The sequence below is a fragment of the Triturus cristatus genome, chromosome 4_1 (genome assembly GCF_964204655.1).
Source record: "Triturus cristatus chromosome 4_1, aTriCri1.1, whole genome shotgun sequence".
Classification (NCBI taxonomy): Eukaryota; Metazoa; Chordata; class Amphibia; order Caudata; family Salamandridae; genus Triturus; species Triturus cristatus.
The window spans coordinates 1,062,644,872-1,062,657,117 of NC_140585.1; the positions used below are offsets into that span (position 1 = coordinate 1,062,644,872).

Genomic DNA, 12,246 nt, shown 5'->3' on the forward strand with positions numbered 1-12,246 from the left:
CATAGTATTGTCTCTACCACATAAACTGTATCTGATTTAACTCATATGTTTGCAACTGTATGGCAAACAGACCAACAATACATTGAAAATAGCTATTGTGTTCTAAATGAGAGGGTGGGATCAGACAACAGCCCTTATATTTCAAATCCAAAACAAATAGATTTTCTTGGCTGGCTTTGTAATACAAGATATAGTGCCCACATTTCTGCCGTTTGTCCTTATTGTTGCATGGTTTGGTTTTCACAGGAGTCATAAAGTAAAACTGTTAGTATTTTCTTGGGTTACACTTTTAAAGTTTCTGTGTCTTAGTATTGTATGTCACTATATGTTAACGGAACACTTATCTGGTTTCCTTGTGTCTTCCTGTAGCCTGCACTTTGTTTTGTTTTGTTTTTAATTTGGAAGAATTTGTTTTTCAACTTCTATAGGAATGCTGCCTTTTCGCAAGCTATGATGTAACCTATTCACAAGCTGCACTGTGTAGAATATAAAGTGGTGTTACATTAGTACTACTGACATACTACAAAATGCTGTTTATAAAATAAATGTGCATGGGAAGACCTCCCTCCGCCTCCCCTGTCCTTTTTATATAGCGATCTCAACCAAAGTAACTGAGTTCTCTGCACGTGTAAGGCTAAGATAATAGAGGCACAGACTTAATATAATACCCCAAAGGAAATCGTATTAAACAAATTAAATTATTTCAACTTTAAATTAAAGATACATATATATATATATATATATATATATATATATATATATATATATATATATATATATATATATATCCACAAAAAAGAACTCCATTACCGGGGGCCTCCAACCCTGCAGGGCGGCTTCTGCCTTCAGGAATGGAGAATCCTGTTGAAACATGCAATGCGTAGAAAATTGCAGAAGCCCAACTCCGATTTAAAACCATGCTGTTGTTTTATTCATCATAAAAGTGGCAGCCAGTAGACTCATTCAATCCTGACGCGTTTCGGCGATCGTGCCTTGTTCACAGGTGAGTTCAAACTGATGTAAAATGTCACTGCTTAAATCCATGTGGTCACGTGTCCTGAGGTTATCTCCTACAGGCCCCAGAATGCACCTATGTTGTTAATTCATGTTCGTTCAGTGGTGCGCTTTTCAATCTATGCTTAATAGCATCTCTAGATGCTATTAGATAGATTGAAAGCGCACCACTGAACGAACATGAATTAACAACATAGGTGCATTCTGGGGCCTGTAGGAGATAACCTCAGGACACGTGACCACATGGATTTAAGCAGTGACATTTTACATCAGTTTGAACTCACCTGTGAACAAGGCACGATCGCCGAAACGCGTCAGGATTGAATGAGTCTACTGGCTGCCACTTTTATGATGAATAAAACAACAGCATGGTTTTAAATCGGAGTTGGGCTTCTGCAATTTTCTTCGCATTGCATGTTTCAACAGGATTCTCCATTCCTGAAGGCAGAAGCCGCCCTGCAGGGTTGGAGGCCCCCGGTAATGGAGTTCTTTTTTGTGGATACTAATGAGGGGGCATGACCTGCTTGCCTGTGCACTAAGCATTGGACTTCCGTGGTAATATTGATTACGCAGGTGAGAAAGGGTGAAGAGGGAGGTTTTCCTCTCTCTGGAGATTCCGTTTTCTGTGCAAACAAGATTAAGTGGCAGCAACACAATGCACTTAGCTAATTTTTAAATGAACAGTCTGCACTGAAGATAAAAATGATCATAACTCGAACTTTGGTGTTAAAGAGATGCTATTAAGCATAGATTGAAAAGCGCACCACTGAACGAACATGAATTAACAACATAGGTGCATTCTGGGGCCTGTAGGAGATAACCTCAGGACACGTGACCACATGGATTTAAGCAGTGACATTTTACATCAGTTTGAACTCACCTGTGAACAAGGCACGATCGCCGAAACGCGCCAGGATTGAATGAGTCTACTGGCTGCCACTTTTATGATGAATAAAACAACAGCATGGTTTTAAATCGGAGTTGGGCTTCTGCAATTTTCTTCGTATATATATATATATATATATATATATATATATATATATATATAAAGGCTCCTAGGGGTGTCCACATTAAAGCAGCACTCGAACACGGCTTAGCTTTCCCCCTGTAAAAGCTTTTATTGGTATGCAGGCAGCTTTCCTCAGTACACTCTTCCAAGGCATACGACCACAGCCTTACTCGTTTCGTTAGAATAACTTCCTCCGAGGCATCGAGGTCGAAAGAAGCATTGCAGGCCACACCTCCTGATATAAACCACATCATACGCTGATATTCAGCTCCTCTAGATGAGGCTGTACGTGAAGGTTTTCTGGGAAGTGTAGTCCATTCGTGAAAGTCCTCAGATGGATGCTTCTTAAAATAAATGCCGATTAAAAAGCTCACCCTGAGCCCCAAGGAATGGTGTGCTGCTAAATCCACAAGGCGCGTTCCACTTCTGAGTCCGCATTGAGACCCGGTACATGTTCCTCCCACATTTACTACCAAAACACAGGCATGTGTGTGCTGAGGTATCTGCATATGTGGAGAAGATCTGTGCATAGAAAAGATAGGAATGGTGGAGGTCTCAGTGTGTAGGTTTGTGAATTGTGCTATGTAGGACTTTAGTAGTACTACTAAATGTATTACAAAAACCATTTGATGTATCATACAGATATATAAGTAAATATACAAGTATGTATATTTACCATTGTGAATAGGCCTCTTTTGTGCATGTGTGTATTTACAGACGCTTTCATGCATGCTCCTTTTAAAACATATGCATTAAATCACCTTCATAAACTAGTTTGTCCAATAATAGATACCACAATCTAAAGATTTTTATTATAATCAATGTTTCATTTATTTGCAGCTATGACAAGAGAGAAGACCTTAAACCAGGAGACGAAGTGATGTTTTCTTACACTCACATCCTTATGGAAATGGACCCTTCTCACCTATCGCATTACAAGAGAACCCACCAAGTGTTAGCAAACATATCTGGCTTCGGGGGATATCGATTTGACAAGAACATTCTACCTCCATTGCATATATACTTGGAAACAAAGCTAGTGCTGCTGGAAAAGAACCCTGCACCTTTGTGATCACTGATCTAAGAAAATATTTGGTGCATAAACATTATTGTTGGCAGGCAAAAGATGGTCATCTTTGGAATGATAGGTGAATCTTGCTCCCAGTAGAGCAAAGCAGCACTGCCAGCAGAAGAGAACAAATCCAGTTTGTGAAAGATCATGTTTCAGGCATGTAACCGAAGCTCCTTATGTGCAGGGGATCCCATTCAGCATAAGGTCTTCATATGTCTGTGAGACAACAAACTTGTGTGAAATTTGGTGATGGAGGTGCCGTTTTATATTGTGCCACCGGGTAGTACATTGACGATTGGGTGCTAGTGGGTGGGCCTATGTGATTTAACTTGTGGATCTGTGGAGAGACCTGCAGCTAAAGACTAAGACATGCGGAAGGGAAGATTCTTTTTGCAAGTGACATACTTGTGCATTTCCTATTTTGAGAATCTGAAAAGATATTGAAATCAAAAAGTAAAACAAAAGTAACGGGATTTTTAAAGATTGTACATTATGTCAAATTGTATTATCTTCATTCTAACCTCAAGTCCCCGAAATTATATTTTCCTTTGTCTTAGCTCTCTCTCTTGCATTTAGGAAATCAACCTCATTTAACTTTAAAGGACAAGTAATATGATAGTGATATGAAGGTTTTTAACCTAAGAGAACGTTTTCATATTATATGGGGCGAGATATTAGTTGTTTGAAGAGAACTGTGCACTGATTTGAGCCGGTGGCTGCAATGGGAGCTACCGGCACTCATTTTTGGTAACCAGCACTTATTTTTCCTCATCAGACTTTGACCTCGAGCAAGAGAGAAGAATCCACAAAAGGGTGGAAGAAAGAAACAGAAAAACGGTGACAAAGAAAGAAAGCAGGGATGAAAAAGAACCTGAAAAAGTGAGATAAAGGGGCAGGGAATGTCTTTTGGTTAATGAGAGGCATGTGGTGGAATCAAGATAACAAAGCTTCATATGTGGCAACTCCGCCATTCTTCAGCGTCGGTTAGGGGATTCTGATCGAAACAAATTAAGCACTGAGGTTAGCACATGAGCCTGTCAAACTATGCTTAGATTATACATTCTTGGATTATCTATGAAAATGCCCCTTGTACAGAATTCCATGCTTTTTGCATCCAAATGCTCCAGGTGTTTATAACCTTTGTTGGACTAAATGAAAATAAAATTAAACAAGATTTCAACAGAGTACCTCAGAATGTCTATTTAGATGGCAGTGCAAATGGGAGCCCATAGCATTTCTTGGACCCTATCTCTATTGGTTAGATGCTGCAGTCATGCACACCAGGTTTTTTCGTTTTTAATCAAAACCCATAAGTTGACTTTGTTTGAATGTACACCCACTCCTTAATGTTCAAAGTCACGTGCTTTGTATGTTTGGTACATCTATAATTGTGGCTTAATGACACGGAGGAACACCAAAGTTTGTAAACCATTGCCCTGTGGGGGAAAAAACACAGGTGACTGACAAAACTTGGGCTTACCCACTAGAATCAGCATAAAACCTTAATCACTTGGCAATTCTACAATAAAATCCATTGAACAGTATGCCAAGGTAGGTGGAACAGGCACAGATTACACAAATCCTACAGGTTTACAGTGCAAAATCCTGCCTTGGCACACATTGAACATGTATGTACATATATTGATTTTAACTTGGTAACCGAACATATTTTCTGACTGTGTCTAGTATTTGAATCTGGCTGAGACAAAACACTACCCATTACATGATAGGAAGCACCTGTTTCCAAATTGAATGGACATTCTGCATTAGAGATATGCACAATTGGAGCACTTCAAAAACGTTCTATTAAACAACAAAACACCTTATCTGCTTCAGTTGACCAAACAAAAACTATTCCTGTAGTACCTTTGTAATGGACCTTAACATTTCAGAAAAATGTATGGCTAAACCTCCTATAAAAGTGGGTAAATCCTAATAACCTGCTGATTTGCTGATCTGAATTGACTAGGTAATTTCAGTATAGCAGCTGCTTTCTTCTTCTCCATCTTCATAACCTCTGGAGTGATCATGTGTCCCAAATACCCCACAGCCAAGTCACCCCTTAATGATAGATCAGGTTGTTGATGCAGGAACAACATCAAAGTCACCAGCCTCCTTCCCCTTTGACAATAATGAACCCATCCAAAACAGCATTTGGCGCTGATGGAGAAGAGGAAGCAAGGGAGATGTGGTTATGAGAGAAGGTGCTTTGGAGAGACATCAATCATAGGACTCGTCTCGTGACCGGGAGGCTTTCTTATTGTATCCAGTCCCTTATTAGCGACAGTTTTTTAAAGTGCTAAACAGATCATTGTTACTTTCTGCTCTTACAATAACTTCAAATATTCACAGATTTAGCATGAATGGTAATATTCTACAGGAAATGAGGCATACATACACCAGATTTACTCCAGCAATCTGGTAAACATTCAACATATCAATGGCATAGTACTTTTATCTAGTTAGAGTTGAAAGAATTGTCATGAGACTGGTCATGTTCCGATGTCCTATAGCAGTTGTTTATGTGTCAATACTTGAGACGGCAATCAGAAACCAACATTTACAAAGGATCTGCATATAACACCACAGAAACCCACCAGACAATTGTTAAAACACAATTATGAGGGTGTGACAGAATCCCAGATGCAGGGGGCAGTATAAAGGTCCAGCAGGAGTCCAACAAAGTAGTATCTATGTCTCCCTAGTAATCACTAATCTGAGATCTCTGAAGAGGCCAAATAATTCCAAGGGCACAAGTAAAGTCTTTGAGATGCTGCAGAAAGCATTTCAAGAAGCTCCCCAAATAAAAAAAGGCTAGGAAGATATTCTTCATGGCTGGCTTGAAGATAATCTCAACTGCAGACCCAGGAACAAAGTTGAATAGCTGAGCCAAAGCAGAACCCCAACGGAGCCTTCCTTCTATTAACGGAGGAAAGCTAAGAACCTGGTCATGCCCTCGGTGTGGCTTTTATACGCTGTGGGATACTCAAATCCTGCAATAGATCCTTGAATCCCAAAGATCCTCTAATACTATGGTAGTTCCTAGAGTCCTGGGATCCTGAAATCTCACTTTAGCCTGCCACTCAGATGGGGAATCCAGTCACAGCTTTTGAGTTACCCACATGGGGACAGGATTGACTTTGGTGATGGAAGTAACAACTGGGCAGCACTCATGTCACAGCCACAATCTTGGGTGGCATTACTCCTGTTATGCAGCACCAGCAACATTATGGGTGGTAATGCCCTGATCAATGTGTGGAAGGGGCGCGGCAATAATACCCAGTACCAGAGATGAATGAGATTGGTGGTAAGCATCTGTGACAACCAATGACAGTAGTGGTGTAAACATGCATTTATCTATCTTTACAAAAGGGTGATGTTCTCTTGAGCATTGCAGTACTGTTTTACCGTGTGATATATGAGCCTTCCAGGTGTTAGAGTAGATCAAAATATAATCCTGACAGACAATACAAAACACATTCAAGAAACTCCTTATACCTCCACGTCAATAACGTGCTGAAAAGCTGCTGGAGTATTGCAGAATTTAAATGGCATGACCTGTTATTTAAACAATCCAATCTTAGTACGGCAACCCTCTGCCACTCATTCTCTTCTCAGACTATGACTAGACAATAAGCTCCTTTAAAATCCAATTTAGTGAATATCTTGGCAATTTTGATTTGTTCTAATAAGACAAATCTAAAGGCTAAGTGGCAACAATTAATTACATTAATTCTACAGTGGGCCCTGTAATCTGTATGTGTCCACAATTTACCCAATTTCTCTGATACAAAATTTACGGTGAAGAAACTGGAGACCGTGAGAACTCGATAAAACCATTGGGGAGACTTTCATCCAGAAGCTGTATGTATTGTGTAAAAGTATAAACTAGACTACAAGGAATTTGTAGATCTGGTTCCAAATCTATCTTGCAATAATAATCTCTGTGCGGATGTAATAAATTAGCTTTTTTTGTCAAAAAAATGTATATTTTGGTTACAAGGAGCTAAATAAATAGCACACCACAAAGCTGGAAAAAAATCCCCGTTTCTGCAACAATCTTGCAAAGACAATTCTCCCTTGATGGGCACAAAACCATAAAACTAACAATCCAAATTCAACTAAACTCTCCGCCCCAGTCAATAGAAGGATTATGTAGGGTTAATCCAGGCATACCCAAAAGCACCACCGTAAATTTTGTATCAGAGAAATTGGGTAAATTGTGGACACATACAGATTACAGGGCCCACTGTAGAATTAATGTAATTAATTGTTGCCACTTAGCCTTTAGATTTGTCTTATTAGAACAAATCAAAATTGCCAAGATATTCACTAAATTGGATTTTAAAGGAGCTTATTGTCTAGTCATAGTCTGAGAAGAGAATGAGTGGCAGAAGGTTGCCGTACTAAGATTGGATTGTTTAAATAACAGGTCATGCCATTTAAATTCTGCAATACTCCAGCAGCTTTTCAGCACGTTATTGACGAGGAGGTATAAGGAGTTTCTTGAATGTGTTTTGTATTGTCTGTCAGGATTATATTTTGATCTACTCTAACACCTGGAAGGCTCATATATCACACGGTAAAACAGTACTGCAATGCTCAAGAGAACATCACCCTTTTGTAAAGATAGATAAATGCATGTTTACACCACTACTGTCATTGGTTGTCACAGATGCTTACCACCAATCTCATTCATCTCTGGTACTGGGTATTATTGCCGCGCCCCTTCCACACATTGATCAGGGCATTACCACCCATAATGTTGCTGGTGCTGCATAACAGGAGTAATGCCACCCAAGATTGTGGCTGTGACATGAGTGCTGCCCAGTTGTTACTTCCATCACCAAAGTCAATCCTGTCCCCATGTGGGTAACTCAAAAGCTGTGACTGGATTCCCCATCTGAGTGGCAGGCTAAAGTGAGATTTCAGGATCCCAGGACTCTAGGAACTACCATAGTATTAGAGGATCTTTGGGATTCAAGGATCTATTGCAGGATTTGAGTATCCCACAGCGTATAAAAGCCACACCGAGGGCATGACCAGGTTCTTGGCTTTCCTCCGTTAATAGAAGAAAGGCTCTGTTGGGGTTCTGCTTTGGCTCAGCTATTCAACTTTGTTCCTGGGTCTGCAGTTGAGATTATCTTCAAGCCAGCCATGAAGAATATCTTCCTAGCCTTTTTTTATTTGGGGAGCTTCTTGAAATGCTTTCTGCAGCATCTCAAAGACTTTACTTGTGCCCTTGGAATTATTTGGCCTCTTCAGAGATCTCAGATTAGTGATTACTAGGGAGACATAGATACTACTTTGTTGGACTCCTGCTGGTCCTTTATACTGCCCCCTGCATCTGGGATTCTGTCACACCCTCATAATTGTGTTTTAACAATTGTCTGGTGGGTTTCTGTGGTGTTATATGCAGATCCTTTGTAAATGTTGGTTTCTGATTGCCGTCTCAAGTATTGACACATAAACAACTGCTATAGGACATCGGAACATGACCAGTCTCATGACAATTATGTGGAGAAGTGTGGCTCACTGGTTAGAGGAGGCAGACCTGGAAGCAGAGGTCAGCCCAGGACCAGGGTTCAATTCCCGACTCGGCTGGGTCTTGAGTCCATAAATGTCCATGGACCCGATAATTCTCGCTCCAGTGCATACTCGACTCATGGGTTCACACTCTGCGACTCTGGGCAATAGCTTGCTTAATCTCCACATGGGCCCCTCGCGGCGGGATGCCTGGCTTTCACCTTGCGGATGCCCTGCCGGGTTATCTCACAGGGGAATACCAGGACGGGTTCCCTAAGCAAGCGCTTAGAGACCGCTTGGTGATTTGCGCTATATAAATTCCTGCACATTTACATTTACATTTACATTTACTTCAACGGCAAGTATCCATAAGATCAAAATTGATCTTCTGTTGATGATTTTTTCTTTTAAATCATTGAAATCCTATGCGAATGCAACATAGCTAAGTTTGAGGATACATTTGAACCAGCTGTTCCCTTAACATTCTCAACAAACATTTTCATAATGACTCAAACTTATGAAGATTGCACAAAGTTAATATCCTGACACATTCTCCCGACCAGACAAAATCATCTTCATGATACTTATTATTTGTGCTAGAGGGACTGCATAATATTCACAACCTATCTGGGAACTGGCTTAAGGTCTTCACCTACCAAATTTAACTCACTCATAGGGAGCACTGCTGCCACCTAATTCTGAAAGATGTTAAATGTATTTGCAATCATTTACAAAACGTTCTGACCCTCCATAATTCAACCCAAGCAATTTATGTATGGTCTGCCTTGCTCTTCTTTATATATGGGCCTTCAGCCGTCTGGCTGTAGTTGAGTCTAATTTTCCTATGCAAAAGTGAATGGGGAAAACATGTTTTGGGATCCCATCTTTTTGTCAGCTCCTGCTTGACGGATCACACCGACATTTTCCACGGAGGAACAGAGGTTGAAGAAATTTTTTCTGGAAAGTTTCGTTAAAATTTGTCAAATGGTGCCAAGGTTATTAGTAAAAATGGAAATGTGGTCCTGACTAGAACTACCCAGTGGTGAAAGCGAAACGTACATATCTTGATAGATCTCAAGATGTTTATGTTTAGCTTTCAAGGATTACCAGTATCCTGCTTCAGGATAGAGTTGTTTATATGGTTATCCATGTAATTCCCAGAAGCACCAGAACCTAGAAGTCTTGACACCACATTCTCCCCACCATCGTACAAAATCATGTTCATGGGAATTATTATTTGCGCTAGAGTTAACTGCATAGTATTCACAACCTACCTGAAAACTGGCTTAAGCTCTTCATCTACCTACCAACTGTAACTCATTCTTAGGGAGCACTACACTCGTTAAAATATGTAGGCAAGTACTTACATATCCTTCTCAACCATGTACAGAAATAGTCCTTCAAACATGGGTGATGGATCCTAGTGCAAGCCCTGTCTGTGCTCTTTCACTGACAGCTTCACTTAGCATGTTTTAGGCCTTTCTCAAGTGTTAAATTCTCTCAAAAACGCATACACCCAGTCACTGACCCACTCTGACACTCATGTGCATACTTATACATCTACTCAAACAATCAGAGAGCATCCACTCACACACCCAGTGAGACACTAATTCAGGTAAAAAATAAAGGTTACATGGACGTTATAGTTAGGTAATAGAAAACTTAGAAAGTCACTGAAAAAAACAAAGGTTACAGGGATGTTATATGTAGGCTCACATTTCACTCGTACCAAACCAGTGAAATTCAGCAGTTACAGTTACCTGAACTAACTATAACTTATGACCCCAAAATGCACTGCTTATGACCTCACATATTACATCACGGTTCAAAGCCTCAAGTGCAACCAGAGGCAATCCATTGGACTCACCTACGCTCTGGGATGCTGTGCAGACGCTGATTCCTTCTCCCGCCGCCGGACACCGTAATCGGCCGCAGAGTGGGGAAACCACAAGTCCCGTGAGGCCCTGCAACACAGCCCACTCCCGCCTATCAGCGCGCCCTGAGGCGCTACATAAGCACCGGCTCCCTCGGTGGAGTGGGGGACACGGTTCAAAGCCTCAAGTGCAACCAGAGGCAATCCATTGGACTCGCCTACGCTCTGGGATGCTGTGCAGACGCTGATTCCTTCTCCCGCCACCGGACACCGTAATCGGCCGCAGAGTGGGGAAACCACAAGTCCCGTGAGGCCCTGCAACACAGCCCACTCCCGCCTATCAGCGCGCCCTGAGGCGCTACATAAGCACCGGCTCCCTCGGTGGAGCGGGGGACACGGTTCAAAGGCTCAAGTGCAACCAGAGGCAATCCATTGGACTCACCTACGCTCTGGGATGCTGTGCAGACGCTATTTCCTTCTCCCGCCGCCGGACACCGTAATCGGCCGCAGAGTGGGGAAACCACAAGTCCCGTGAGGCCCTGCAACACAGCCCACTCCCCCCTATCAGCGCGCCCTGAGGCGCTACATAAGCACCGGCTCCCTCGGTGGAGCGGGGGACACGGTTCAAAGCCTCAAGTGCAACCAGAGGCAATCCATTGGACTCACCTACGCTCTGGGATGCTGTGCAGACGCTGATTCCTTCTCCCGCCGCCAGACACCGTAATCGGCCGCAGAGTGGGGAAACCACAAGTCCCGTGAGGCCCTGCAACACAGCCCACTCCCGCCTATCAGCGCGCCCTGAGGCGCTACATAAGCACCGGCTCCTTCCGCGTCGCGGGACGCGCGCGGGCGGCGCCGGGCTGAGCCCGGGCAGAGGGCGGGCCGTCTGTGGCCGTCGGGGGCCGAAGGAGGCCGGGCCGGGACATCTCTCTTGGTAACCACACCCGGCGATTTGACATTGAGTATTGTCTATTGCGACACAAGGTTCGTAAATACCAACATATCGCCCTGTTATTTGAGACTCTGACATTGGGATTTGATATCCTGCCTGTACTGTACTGTGTGAAAGTGGTGACAGGGGCGGAGGGTTTAAAACGGTTGTTATCCCACGTTGGGCATTGTAAATATTGGGGCTGGTGGGGGGTGATCAAGTTCCCACACGATACCTCCAAGGGCAGGGGCAAATTGGCGCTGGGAGTATGACAGGCAAAACGGTCACGCGCTCGACAAGGGCTATGTTGAACACTCCACCTGTCCCTCAGGTGTATAAAGCCGCTACTAGTTCACCATTCCCCGTCATTATGCAGCCTACTGCCATTGACCGTATGCTCAAAAGAGCGCTAGGGGCGGTGTCTAGCGAAATCGAGCGCACAGAGAGGCGCCTTTCTATTACCCCAGCATCCGACCCACTTGTAGGCACCCAAGATAATGATCTGGAGGTCATGTCAATCATATCCACCAGCCCTTTAGAGCCAAGTGAGCAGGACATCCCGTGCGCCCAACCGACCACCACCAGGAATAGGGAGGTCGTAGGCCCAGCTAAAAGCGCCACCACGCAAAGGAAGAAGAAAGGCTGCCCTAAGAAGCGGTATACTAAAAATAGAATAGAGAGCCCCGCCCATCCGATGAGTAGTAAGTTCACTGGGGTTGAGCGAGCAACACAGACAATCTCTCAAGTAGAGCCACCAATATGGTTGTCGCAAATCACGGCTGATTTACAAGCTCAATTAGAATCATTTATTATAAAACAGT

At 42.7% G+C, this 12,246-nt stretch overlaps 1 protein-coding gene across 1 annotated transcript in view; it reads left to right on the forward strand.

Moving 5' to 3' along the window:
• ALG12 (ALG12 alpha-1,6-mannosyltransferase) overlaps positions 1-4,277 on the forward strand; it is a 90,579-nt gene extending 86,302 nt beyond the window's left edge. Inside the window, exon 10 of the mRNA XM_085654047.1 lies at positions 2,864-4,277. Coding sequence (XP_085510173.1) covers positions 2,864-3,095 — 232 coding nt within the window. The 3' untranslated portion in view covers positions 3,096-4,277. The remainder of the gene's footprint in view (positions 1-2,863) is intronic.
• Positions 4,278-12,246: the final 7,969 nt, after the last annotated feature.